The sequence below is a fragment of the Sturnira hondurensis genome, unplaced genomic scaffold (genome assembly GCF_014824575.4).
Source record: "Sturnira hondurensis isolate 20B ecotype Veracruz unplaced genomic scaffold, ASM1482457v3 Scaffold0011512, whole genome shotgun sequence".
NCBI lineage: Eukaryota > Metazoa > Chordata > Mammalia > Chiroptera > Phyllostomidae > Sturnira > Sturnira hondurensis.
Genome location: NW_028084143.1, coordinates 1,619,028 through 1,631,805, shown reverse-complemented (window position 1 = coordinate 1,631,805; position 12,778 = coordinate 1,619,028). Strand labels below are relative to the sequence as shown.

The following is a 12,778-nucleotide window of genomic DNA, read 5'->3' as shown; positions in this document are numbered from 1 at the left end:
CCATAAAATTGGGACTCATTGGGGTGAAAAGAGAATGAGATAAAGAATAAGTGCATTGTTGGCTTCCACTTGTCTACCTATGTATTCACTCAGAAAATGTGTATGACTGTGCTAATCACAGAAAAATAATTATTGAGTTTCTACACCAAGCCAAGCCTGTGCACCAGTGAGACGGAGTCACTCAGATGTCTTTTCTGCCAGCGGAGATTGTCTTACCTCATAAGCAAATGGGTGACTGTGCCAGAGCAGAGGAGCCACACCCACTCCATGCAGTGACGCGGGGCCAGCACTGTGTTCAGCCTTGAAGGAGACACCAAGAAGCAGGAGGCTCACCGCTTCAGTGAGGAGCCCCAGTTAATTGCACGTTCAATGGTTAAGCTTTTCCAACTGGTTGCATATGCATGTAAGACAAAATNGTATGACTGTGCTAATCACAGAAAAATAATTATTGAGTTTCTACACCAAGCCAAGCCTGTGCACCAGTGAGACGGAGTCACTCAGATGTCTTTTCTGCCAGCGGAGATTGTCTTACCTCATAAGCAAATGGGTGACTGTGCCAGAGCAGAGGAGCCACACCCACTCCATGCAGTGACTCGGGGCCAGCACTGTGTTCAGCCTTGAAGGAGACACCAAGAAGCAGGAGGCTCACAGCTTCAGTGAGGAGCCCCAGTTAATTGCACGTTCAATGGTTAAGCTTTTCCAACTGGTTGCATATGCATGTAAGACAAAATATACGGAATCGTGTAATTTAGTGTTGAATTAATGTCTGGTGCGTTGTAGGTGTTCCATAATATTGGTTGAGTGTGCAATGAATGACTAGTGTTTTGTAAATCCACCGGAGGAAGAGGCTGGTAGAGTATACCATGCACAGTGCATACAGACAAGCTCATTCCTCTGTGAACATGTGGTTGCTGAGAAAGCTAAAGCTGCTATTTTTGAATTAAATTTTGTATTAGAATAAGTAGATAAAAGATTATAGACATAACTATGTCAATTGAAAATCTTTTAAACTGTAATTTTAAAAATTTGCTTAGAAAACGAATTCACAGATGAGTCATGAATTTATAATTCTTAAGTGAGATTTACTGTGCGTCTTAGCAGACCTTGCCTGTCAGTTTGCAGACAGACTGGTGTCTGTGTGCGAGAGACATGGGTTTTGAGAGATACTGCTTCTTCTAATGTATTTCTCATTCATATCAGAGTAACACGGTGTTAAAAATAACACAGAGCAAGTGGTAATGAAAAGCATCAGCCCCGTCAGCTTCTTCCCATCTCTGATTCCTCCTCTCCCGAGAAAATTACTTTCTTCCCTTTAGATGCTTCTTCTGGTATTTACCATAATTCTTGCAAATAATATGCCTATTCTGCTATTTCTCCATATTTCAGATTCACCTTTCTACTGACGTCCTGTCATGAAAAACAAGGTGTGAGTCTCATAGCTTTCTTTATACGTTAACACTTTCCTCCTGCTCCCAGGATAGTTTTAGTTTTTGTTGAACGTACTCAGCTTTTTTTGACTGGTGAGTCTAATTGTGTTCATTTCTAATGCCATAGTATAGCATGATTACATTTCCTTGCCTGTTATTTCTGATTTTGCACTTGCTTGCTCTCCTAAAAGCTATGAAAGACACCTCTCAGTGCAGTTGCCAACCAGGAAGCCTGGCAGGTAATCTCTCAGCTCCACCCCCCGGCTCTCTCCAGGAATCTATCTGTTCTATTCATTCCTTGTTACTTCCTAATTTTGAAGGAGACTCATCCTCCAGCCATTCCAGAAAAACAGGCAGAGAAGGAAACTCTTGAGACTTTGGCTATGCCAAAGCAGTTAATTCTTTTTGCACTTAATGGATGGTCTGTAATTTGAAGCCTGAGTGGATGTAAGAAGCGCTCCTCCCAGAATTCTAAGGCAAGGGCCCATTGTCTCCCAGCTTCCACTGCTGCTGTTGAAAAGTCAGGTGTCTTTCTGACTTCTGGTACTTCGTATGGGTCCAGGCCTTTTGGGAAGGTTAGAAGGGAATTAAATCATCATGGCCCCGAAAACAGGCTTTGGAATAATCTTGGTGGGTTCAGACCCTGGCTCTATCATGTTGGTTGTGCTTAACCATTGCGATTCAGTTTTGTCATCTGTAATTGGAGTTTCTACAACAAAGGCTTGCTGGGTGGTGAAATTAATCAAGGTATTAAATGCTGAGCGTTCGGCATAGTCCTCGGCAGGCAGAACTCGCTCAGTAAGTGCACACCCCTCCTCCTCTTCCCCAGGTTAAGACAGTGGATCATTTCGCACCTTCCTTCATGCCCGTCTCACCTGTTGTGCTAGGTAGTTGGTGGCCTGTTATGATCTGGATGTCCACGTGCTGCTGTTGTAAAATTTTTAATCAGTGGGTGATAACACTGCCTGCATGATCTAGTTCACAGAACTTCTGTGGTGATTAACTCAGCTGGATTATACACGTAAAAATCTTTTGAAATGTATATAGCGCCAGATGATTGTCTGATTTCAGAACATAAAGGTTGTCCCAGGGTCTTTGGGAGCTGTTGTCCATGTGTCTGTGTGTCTGTGCCGAGGAGATAATACAGTCCTGGGGTGAACATATTGTGTACGCCCTTTTCTCCCCTGTGAAGAGATGCTCGCTGCAGCGGGCGGTTAGAGACCTAGAAACCCCTCTAAAGCCTCTTTAATTCAAAGCAACTAAAATAGTTTGAAGCATGAACTGAACCAGAGCTAGTGGGTTGCATGGTCTCATTTGCTGCGATGCTTCTATAGGAACGTGTATTCCAAATGTCAAGGAAGAGCTTAGAGCTGGTATGCCAGAAACAGCCTGCCGGTTGGAAGCTGGCCTTATTAACTGTGCCGTCGGCTCTTAATTTCGGGCACACTCTCTTCCTCTCCTTTCTCTCCTGCCTGCCCAGCCCCACTCCTCCTGCACCTCCCTCTCTGGCTGGTCTGGAGTCCGTGTGCTCCACCAGGAAACTCATTTTCCTGTGGGAGCCCCCACTGGCTGGAGGGGTGGTGGGACCGGCAGTACAGCCAGCTCTCATGGCAGCAGGAAGAAAGAAAAGTGGAATCCAGTTACCTGCAGCAGAGAGGGGTGAGGCAGAGCAGGCTGGAGCAGTGGGAGGGGACAAGCTTGGGGACAAAGCTAGGGGAAGGGCTTGGAGACAGCTCTGTAGTCATCCGCCAACTCTAGTTCCAGCTCTCCAGGTCATAGGCATTCACCCAGGTGTCCACTGGGGTTCTTTTAGCTGCTGATGAATCCCAGAGAATGTGGAAATAAAGGTAATGGTCAGTAACTGGAGAAGTAGGAAAAACTAACCCCGACAATCAGGAAGTCCTGAAATGCAGCCCGTGAATGTGCGGGCAGCCTGCATCGGACGGCCTGTGGGCCCGCGTGCCCAGCAGGGCCAGTGGGGCCACTGTGATGAGTCCCGACTCAGATTCTCTGAGCAGCAGCTGTTGAGGTTTTATCTGAAGTAGCCTAACCCTCATGGCACCTTGTGATAGGGTAATAGATAGGGGTGCTAGGCGGGAAAATAGAAATGGTGCTTTAAAATAATCCTGTAGTTTAAGTAGCATACAAGTCACTACTTACTTGAGAAGAATCCTGGTCTGCCGAGTCTGGCGGTCACTGGGCACCTGCTGCGGCCTGGCTGCTGGGCCAGGTGTGGGGAGGGCAGAGAGAATGACAGCAGCCTGACCCTTGCTCTTGGCCAGACGCTCGTTCCACCAGGGAGTTTCTCCCTTCACGCGCCCATAGGGAGAGGCTGTGGGAGGCTGTCCTAACCCTCTTCCGGTGAGCATTGTAAAAACGGCTCTGCTGCTGTTTCTGGGAGGAGAAAGCCCATCACTGCCCAGATTTTCCCCAGAGCTTCTCCACCCCTTTGAGGAGAGAGGTGTCAAGGATGCATTTTCATTCCCACCAAGTTAATGGCAAAGTCACTGGGGTGGTTTTGGGAATATGGGCTAAACATTTTATAAAACTGAGTTAGACTTCATATTACATGAAATTCCAGGTGGGTTTAAGATTTAAAAAAATTTTTTTATACCCTGGCTGATGTGGCTCAGTGGATTGAGCACCGACCTGTGGACCAAAGGGTCGCTGGTTTGGCCTGTAGACCCAAGGGTCGCTGGTTTGAATCCCAGTCTAGGGCCTGGGTTGCAGCCAGGTCAGGTCCCCAGTAGGGGGCGCATGAGAGGCAACCACACACTGATGTTTCTCTCCCTCTCTCCTTCCCTTTCCCCTTGTCTAAAAATAAATAAATAAAATCTCTAAAAAAAATTTAAGGTGGAAAAAATTAAGGAACAAGAGGAGCGCTGCAAGAAAATATTGGTGAAGTTACATGATCCTGGTTGGAGAGGAAGAGTTGTCTAAACATGACCCCCAATCAAAAGCCACTGAGGAAACAACTGAAATGTTTTATTCCTTCAAAAAGGGGCACATTAATTTTCTGATTCCCAAATGTTGCTCCTCATCACTTTGTCTTTCTCTCTGAGAGGTTCGTTGTGATGGTGAACCTGATCATGTTCATCACTTTGTTCACAGATACTCGTAGAACAGCCATCCCATGTGAGGGACTGTGCAGAAGGCTGGGCAGCCACTGGGGGCCAGGCTGCCGTGGCCTTGCAGGGGTGCAGGGGGAGCCTTTGGAGAAAGGGAGGGTCGTCAGCCGGGAATCAGTCCAGACCCCTGCAAGGCAGGCTGCATCCCCCACAGAAGCCTCAGCTTCTCCCCAGACTTTGTTCTCCTGGGGGTCTGCTTAGTTGATTAGGTTATTAATCAGTCAATCAGTGATGTCACCTGAAGGTACTGAGTGGCACCCAAGGAGGGGGTGCGGTGCTAAATGCTGAATGGGCTGCAGAAAGACGGCCCTGGTTCTTACAGGAAAGGTGCAGGGGGCTCGGAAGGAGTACGAAGGGGCCCTCGTTTGGATTTGAGAGAGAGAGAATGGCTGCTTTGAGGAGGTGACATTTAATTTTAGGCCTGAAAGTGAAGAGGGGGTTAGCCCCCAAAGTGGAAGGAGTGGATCCCAGGCCTAAGAAGAAACCATTGGCACCCCTAACATTGGTTAACGGGAACGGAAAGGCCCAGAGGACCCTGGGTTTATCATGAACAGGATTCTAGGGCTTTGAGTGACGGAGTGATGTGATTTGCTTCCTATTTAAGGATGATTACTTTCCCTTGATTTGGGCTCCCAGTGGGATGGCCATTTCGTTCTACAGGGTCTCTGTCGTAGCCACCTCGGGTGGGAGGGTGGGGGGCTGAGCTGCACCCACGTGGAAATGCTTCGAGTGCATCTGGCCCCTGCAAAGCAAGAAGCCTCGTGTCCTTGTGGCTTCCATTGTAATTCAGGATTTGAATTCAAGAAAATTATCTTCCTAAAGATAAAAACATCTTGAGGATTTTGGGTGAAGTTTTAACTCAGTTTAATAACGCAAGCTAAAGAAAACTCAACCCAAAACGCCTTTGAGAAAATTCAACATGTACAATCTTAAGTAGTATAGGAGCTTGCAAAATGGCATAGTTAGTCTGCATTATTTTCCTCAAGGGCCTAATATTCCAGGGGAAAGAGACATAGTAATGCTAAAGCAACGTCTTTTTGTGGTCTCTCTGCATATTTAGGACACTACAGAAAGGCAGTTATAAAATACGGTCTCAAAGATTTTCTTTAACTTGACTTCGTATGAATATCGAGATAGTTTGGGGACTTAAGAAACATATTTATTATGTTATTGCATTTGTAAGCATTCCTTTCCATTAGCTTTTTATGGTCGCCCCATAAAAAGAATTAAGTTTAAGCCTTTTGGAATGCGGAGTTTTGGACTCACCTTTCTGCTCATCTTTTCCATTTGTTTCCCTCAACTCCCAGAGGGAAACATTCAGTACAAGTTCGGTTTGTCCGTAAAATGTGTTCTGTGATCTAGACATCATCACATTTCACTGAACTAAATTACGGAACTTGGTGGGGAGATTCTGGAGAGATATAAGAATTAAATTGAAATTCATTTTCTTTCAGTGTGCAGATTAGCAGAACCTGAAATCAGAAGTGTGGAGTGGGTGATTTGGAGGCTTTGCTCTCTCCTGTCACTCCCAGATACTGATTTTCACTCCCTTTCTGCATCCTTCTCCTCCCTGCTTTGGCTGGATGTTGTACGGAACGTGCCTGGGGTGGGTCCTTACCCTTCCCGTCACACACAGTGCTCGTTACGCATTGCTGGTGTGATCAGGCAGCGCGAGACGCGCTCTCTGTCCTCTCAGCTAGCCGTCCAGACCCAGGGGGAGGTGTGTGAGGCTTCCGCATCCCACTTACACCTCCACCGTGGTCATCTGCATCTCCCCGCCACACCTCAGTGGTGAACCTTCTCTGAATGACGCAGGCAGCCTGGCTCCCCATTCACTCATCTTCGGACTCCGACCAAGGAGCTATTCAGAGGACAGTAGGTTTTAGAAACATAGCAATGAATTGTTTCTGGTTCCCTACAAGTTTTTTTTTTAGCCTTCAAAAGTCCAACAGAGACCTCCTTTGTAGCTATCTTGATTATGTCTAACAGGAGAGGCAGTTATTCCCCAACAATCCTGGGTCTTAGTTGGTCACCCAAGGGATCGTGCGCAATTGAACGCAGCAGTGCCTGCGACTCGCTGTTCCAAGGTCAGGCTGCAGAGTGGTGCTCCCAGCCCCAGACTTCCCACGGCCTCAGCGTCTCAGCCGCGTACATGCCTGAACGTTGTGTCTGTAGCATAGTTTCTCACACACACTTGCACACACAGCTCAAGTCTCACTGAGTGAGTGCTTTGGCTTTCAAATATTTGGAAAGACATGGATGGTGAATTCAGAGATTATTAGTGGTTTTGCATGATTTTGAATTCATTGCTGTACGTGTTCCTAGGATGGGTGATCTGAAACCCTTACGGCAAACCCACATTCGTTATCACTACCCACAGTAAATCCTCGTCGACCGAAACGGGACTGTGTCCCCGCACTTGAACCAGCCTTATGCCCACTCACTGGAAAATGTCTTCTTGCAAAAGGAAAAGTGGCGAGCGTTTGGGGGTCTCATCGCCCGGCCCCGCCCCCACACGGTACCCAGGGCCTCTGCGGCCATGGCGACGAGCCACTGGAACTTCGAATTCAAGTGTTTTTCTATCAGCACTGCAGGATGCGCTTGGCTTCTGTTTCTCTTGATTTGCCTGTTTTTGCAGGAACCCAGCTAAGGTGGTCATGTTCCTCTGAATTGGTGACACATGTCGATAGGACTCTGCAAATGCGTTTTCACAAGCCGGCTGAACCGAAGTCGATGCTGCCACCTCAGTCTGACACCGCTGGTCGCCTGTAAACGGAGAAATCAGAAAAAGTGATTTCGTGTAGAAGGAAACCTGGCTTGGACTGCTTGGACTCTATGACTGACTGAAATGGGAAATGTTTAATATGTTTTACTTGGGATGGTTTTCACTTTGTAATAAAAATAATGATTCTGATAGGCTGCGTTTTAGTTCCTCCTTGTTCAATTTAGTTGTTCCCCGTTCCCAGCTACTAAAAATGATGAGATAACAAATGAACATGTACTGAACCCTAACTCTTGGCCCGAAGGCATTCTACTGGGTATTTGAAATATTAGACCATTTAAGATATAGCACCTACTCTCCAAAACCCACAGTCCTAGTGGGAAGATTAATATTCAAATGAATACTTGTTCTGTGATGTGAGGGGTCCTATAATTGCAGAGTCACAGTACTCCATGACGACACAAAAGAATAAAATCTTTAGCCTTAAAACCACAGGTCATAAGTGCAGAAAGAAGGCTTGGCTTGGCACCTGGCAAACACCTGGCACTAGGCACGTGGCAGTGGAGTGGAGTCCCAAAGGTGGGGGAATGGGGTGTGGGGCCTACTGGGAGCAGGCCAGAAAGGGGGGTGGGTATTGTTTCTGGTTAGAAACAATAATAAAGCCAAATAAAAACAGAACTCCTTTTTACTCCCACCATGTACTGACATTTCCAAACAGTGTTGGTGTGGGGTGACCCTGGCTGGGACAGACGCCTCCCACACCCTGCCCCTGGGCTCCCTGGAAGTGACTGTACCGAGAGGGGCCAGGGAGAGTTTCAGATGGCAGGATGCCTGCTTCTGTAACACGGGAAGGAGTCTCTCAAACAGGAAATGCGGAAGGACATTCCAAGAAGGCTTCCCACACAGAGGAAGGATGTAAAACAGCGTGGGCCCCTGCAGTGCGGGGGGCAGATAGAGTTACTTTCAATAAACCGCGATGGTCAGTTAGATCCCCACATGGGAACCAATAGGTCTCAACACCGTGCATTACACACATTCATTACTCCTAGAGAGCTTGCAGGTCTACGTGCAAAAAAGAAAAGGGAAAATGTCTCAGAGGAAAACGGGAGAATGGGGTCTTGCTCTTGGTCTTTGAGGCTGAACAATAAAGACTCTAAAAGGAGAAAAAATAAGGAGTTGGAGCATATGAAAATTAAATATTTCCTTTCTACAAAAGATACTGTTAAATATCTCCATGGTGCATCCCTGTTGGTGAGTTGCACACTCCTAGTGATGAGGGATTGGGACCAACTTTCTCTTACGTGCTTATGTTACCCAGAAATTTGATTGTGAATGGAAAGATTAAAGAGGGGTAGAGAAGAGCCCAGAAAGTAGCCCCCACCTCCCAAGCGACCCCAAGCTTAAGAGAAGGTGAGCTCGCTTTCTACCCTCCATTTCTCTGAGATGCCTTGATGCTATAATGGATGTCAGTTCATTGGTCCCGGTCATAATTATATGTGGCAAAATCAACTGACTTGAGAAATCGGGGTGCTGGCCTATATTTCTATGTATTATTATTTATGAACTATGTAGAAACACAGCTAAGAGTCACTGCCTGCAAAGTACATTGGCATCCCGTGTTTAGTGTCTGGAGTTCTGAACCAGCGGCTTTTGAATTAAAGAGAGATACTACTTATTATCACATGTCCCTGAAGGCAAGTAATTTGATCAATGGCTGTTCTAAGTGGTTTTTGTGTTTCTTCCAGATCTTGCCCATTTAATGTGGTTCGAAAGACTCTACGTTTGGCTTCAGTGTTTTGAAAAATACGTCCTGTACCCAGCAATCATCTTGAACGCCCTCACTATTGATGCCTTTTCAATCAGCAACCACCGGAGACTCGGGACACAGTAAGTGGATAATGGTTTCTTCTCCCAGTGATTCAGCTCCTGATGTTTTCAAAACCCAGTGAATTTTCTCTGAACAGGCTGCAGCAGGCGGCATCTTCTATGGCGTCCTTCTCCCAAACTCCGGGGAGCTGGCGGTCATTTGTAGAGGGACTGGGGTGCAGGGAAGTTAGACCTGCTGGAAGGGATGCTATGAATAAATGTCAGTGCATTTGAAAGTCATTCTGCAGACTTAGTGAGCCCGGATGTGGTGACAGGAGGCCAGTGTGACTCCAGGCTTCCTGGGGTTCCTGCCTTGTGTCAGTTCACTTAGCAAGTACTCCATGCTTGGGGGACTGTCACCGCTATCTCTGTATTGATCAGGAGGAGCGTCACCTTTACAACAACAGAGCACAGAGACATCATGCTATAGGACGCCATGCTTTTGCAAAGCATTAACCACGTACAGTTGACTTATTGGTTTCATATATGAAAGCTAACACTGAATTTACAAATGGAAATCCGCCGGATAGTTTGTGGATTTGTCTTTCTGACAAAAGGTTCAAGTTTCTGGTCAAATAAGTTGTCAGAGTAAAAGGCCGTGAAAGAGATCGTTCCCCAGATTTGCTTATTAGTCTTGTTGCCCAACTCAACCGTGACAGATAGAATCACAGGCAGACGAATTCAAACCTCGTCTTCCTTTCAGGGCAAGAAGCGGACACATTCTTGAATGTTTGCCAAAGACTGAACAAGCTAAGCTCACAGGCATTTAAATACTGGACTTTGAGTAAGTTCATGGTCACATAAGGCAGACCCTAGAAGAAATGATCCCATAACCTTCCTGACCCTGCCTTTCTTCCAGTCCAGACATGGTTCCATTAGGCCAGGGCAAGAAGTCCATGACTTTCGGTACCTACAGCCCTGAACCTTGGGTCCTAGGATGAAAATTCGTCTCACTGGATAAGGAAGCTGGACGATGGGGCCAGAGATCCCGTACGCAGTTTGGGTGGGACCCATCCAGGGGTGGGTCCACATCGGCAACACGAAGTCCCTCTCCTTGTGGCAGGTGCTTCCAGTGTGGTACCATCCTGGCTGGCCCCAGGGTCACCTCCTACCTAGAACAGGGCAGACCCTCCAATTCTAGGGTGAGGGCTCACGATCAGAACCAGAGTAGCAAAGGAGGTATGGGTGCTGCCTTCAGCGACTGAGCTACAGGGGGGGTTTCAAGTTCTCCCTCTCCAGTGTCAGGACTAGACCTGGAGCTGAGCCCGAGGTGGAGGCCGAGCCACTCTCGCTGTTGGCAGAGGATAGATAGATGCAGAAGTTGAGAATCAGACAGACTCCAGCAAACATCTCGGGGAGAGTCCAGTTCAAAGTAATCTTACTGTCTAATCCCTGTAATTTTTTTCCAGATGCTAAAGACAGAAAGTATCAGCTTACTTATATCCCTCCAGGTAGTCTCAACTTTCAGGTGATACCCACAGAATTATTTTTCCCAGAGTTCAAAGCTGATCTTTTTTTTTTATATACTCGAGGCATCCATCTGAAGACTTAGAAAGTCTCCCAAGATTTCAAGCAGCCCCCTAGACCAGCCATTCTGAAACGGGACAGTGGAGGCCAGCCATCAGTCTCACTTGGAGACCTGTTTCGACCTTCCTGAGAACCGCTGTGCCAGACAGTAGGCTCTTTGATAGCAGGCACTGCTTCTTAGGCAACTTTCTCCATCTGCCCCCTAGTCAGCGGTGCTGGAGGGGTGAGTGAATGGATGACTGTGTGGGTGGGTCAAGATGTCTCATTAGGTATTCATAGTTCCCGGCCTGACATCAATGGATGCTTTGCTGCTGTCCCAGGCCAATGGTTGTTGATTGTTATGTAAGCATTTATAAAGCTTTCAGCTAAGCCTGTGACCCTCTGTGAATCTGTAACTGAAACCATCACGGTGTCTAAAGGCCATCACATCAGTCCCCCAGGCCTACCACAGTCCTAACCCATCATCACTGTTGAACAGAACCTGAATGCTGTCTGTTGTAGCCACAGGCACATAGAATTCAGAGTTAGCGTTGATCCAGATTTGGCCTGAATAACCCAGAAATCAGCAACCTCCCCCAGACACCAGAGTATCCGTATTCCTGAGACGCATGTCACTGGGGTCCCTGCAAGGACTTTGGCTATCCCAAGGGGATCCCTGTCCATACCTGGGGCTGTTGTCAAGGATAACCAGGCCCCCGGTCAGATTTTCACACGGATCGTCTCCATGGTCAGCAGCACTGTGGGAACGCCTAGGTCTCTCCGTGCAGTTCCATGAAAGCGTCCGCACTCTCCCCAGACCTGCCTGTGACCCAGGGCCAGTGCCTCCCGGCGGGACCTCAGGCACACCTAGTGGGCATCGGGGGAAGAGCGGGAACAGTCACAGCCCGGGTCTGAGGGCACAGGAAAAGTCAGATGCTGGCGAATGGGATCACCAGCGTTAGACTTTTCTGATGACAACACGGTGGTTCTGAACCAGACAGGTGCAGAGACTTGAAATGACCTCTTTAAATGACCTCCTCCTGGGACAGTAAGTCCAGAGCCCAGGGTCCCTCCAGGCTTGGGGAATGTGAGGCATGTCCCAGTTTCGTGTGTTTCCTCAGAAAAAGAAAACATCACTTGCTCTCAAGTGCCACCATTCTCTGGACAGTGTTCCCACCTCCGTCTTTCTTTTGAGTTTCCAAAGAGGCTGTTCGAATTGGGGGCATCTGGTTACAACACGCGAAGCCTCCTCCAGAAAGACAGACCCTGGAGCAGGGGGTGCTCTGTGCGGCCATCCCGAGCTGCTCCCATGGACCGTCCGGCCTCACGGTCGGTAGGCTGTTCATGGTTGACCTCGTCACCTGGTGGAGCTGCACACGCAGTGCACGCTCCTCCCTACACAAGTAACTGACCTGCCTCTCTGGGCAAGAGCGTTCAGGTCAGTCCTCGAAGCCAAGTCCTGGTCTGGCTTTGCCAACTGCCGTGGTCAGCTCTGCAGCTGAAAAGGCCAGAGGGGGAAAATGTAGATGACATCGTTTTCCACAGAAAGGGGGACCAGGGAGCTTACGCTCATTGAAACAACAAACATGCCGAGAGGTACTGGAAGTTAGTGTATAAGAGTCAGAATGGCTTGATTAAGATAGTGGGTTTTTCCTCATTTCAGAATTTTATGTTGACTACTATTACATCGCTGCTTCAGTAGGATTCTTTTATAATAAAAGGCATCGGCTGAGCCCACCGAACAGGGACAGCGTGCTCTGATTTCTCCCTTGGCTTCAAGCTCTCTGTGGAACCTGGCACGACCTTCAGATCAGCTCCAAGGGGCTGGTGTCCTTTCCAAAGACAGGGGACAGTGAGAAGTGTACGGTGGGAAGGAGCCACCTCTCGAGGCAGACGCCGTGTGGGAGGGCCCTCGGGCTGAGTTTTAATCCCAGCTCAACCCGTGAGCGCTTAGACAAAAGACTCCAGCTCTGAGACTCAGTTTACTGTTCTGTCAAGGGAGGCTGATCACGGGGGCCCCCCCGACTTGGCTCTCTGTGTTTCCAAAGCGCAGAGTGCACAGTGAACGCTGAAGAAACGTGGGCCATTGTCCCCCACCCCGCGGTCGGCGCGGTGTCCGTGATGACGTT

The 12,778-nt window shown here is 48.0% G+C and overlaps 1 protein-coding gene across 1 annotated transcript in view; it reads left to right on the top strand.

The window, feature by feature from the left end:
- Positions 1–12,778, top strand: part of PCNX2 (pecanex 2) — a 201,457-nt gene that overhangs the window by 97,968 nt on the left and 90,711 nt on the right. The window contains exon 20 of the mRNA XM_037060255.1: positions 9,023–9,164. Within this exon, the coding sequence (XP_036916150.1) occupies positions 9,023–9,164 (142 nt within the window). The remainder of the gene's footprint in view (positions 1–9,022; positions 9,165–12,778) is intronic.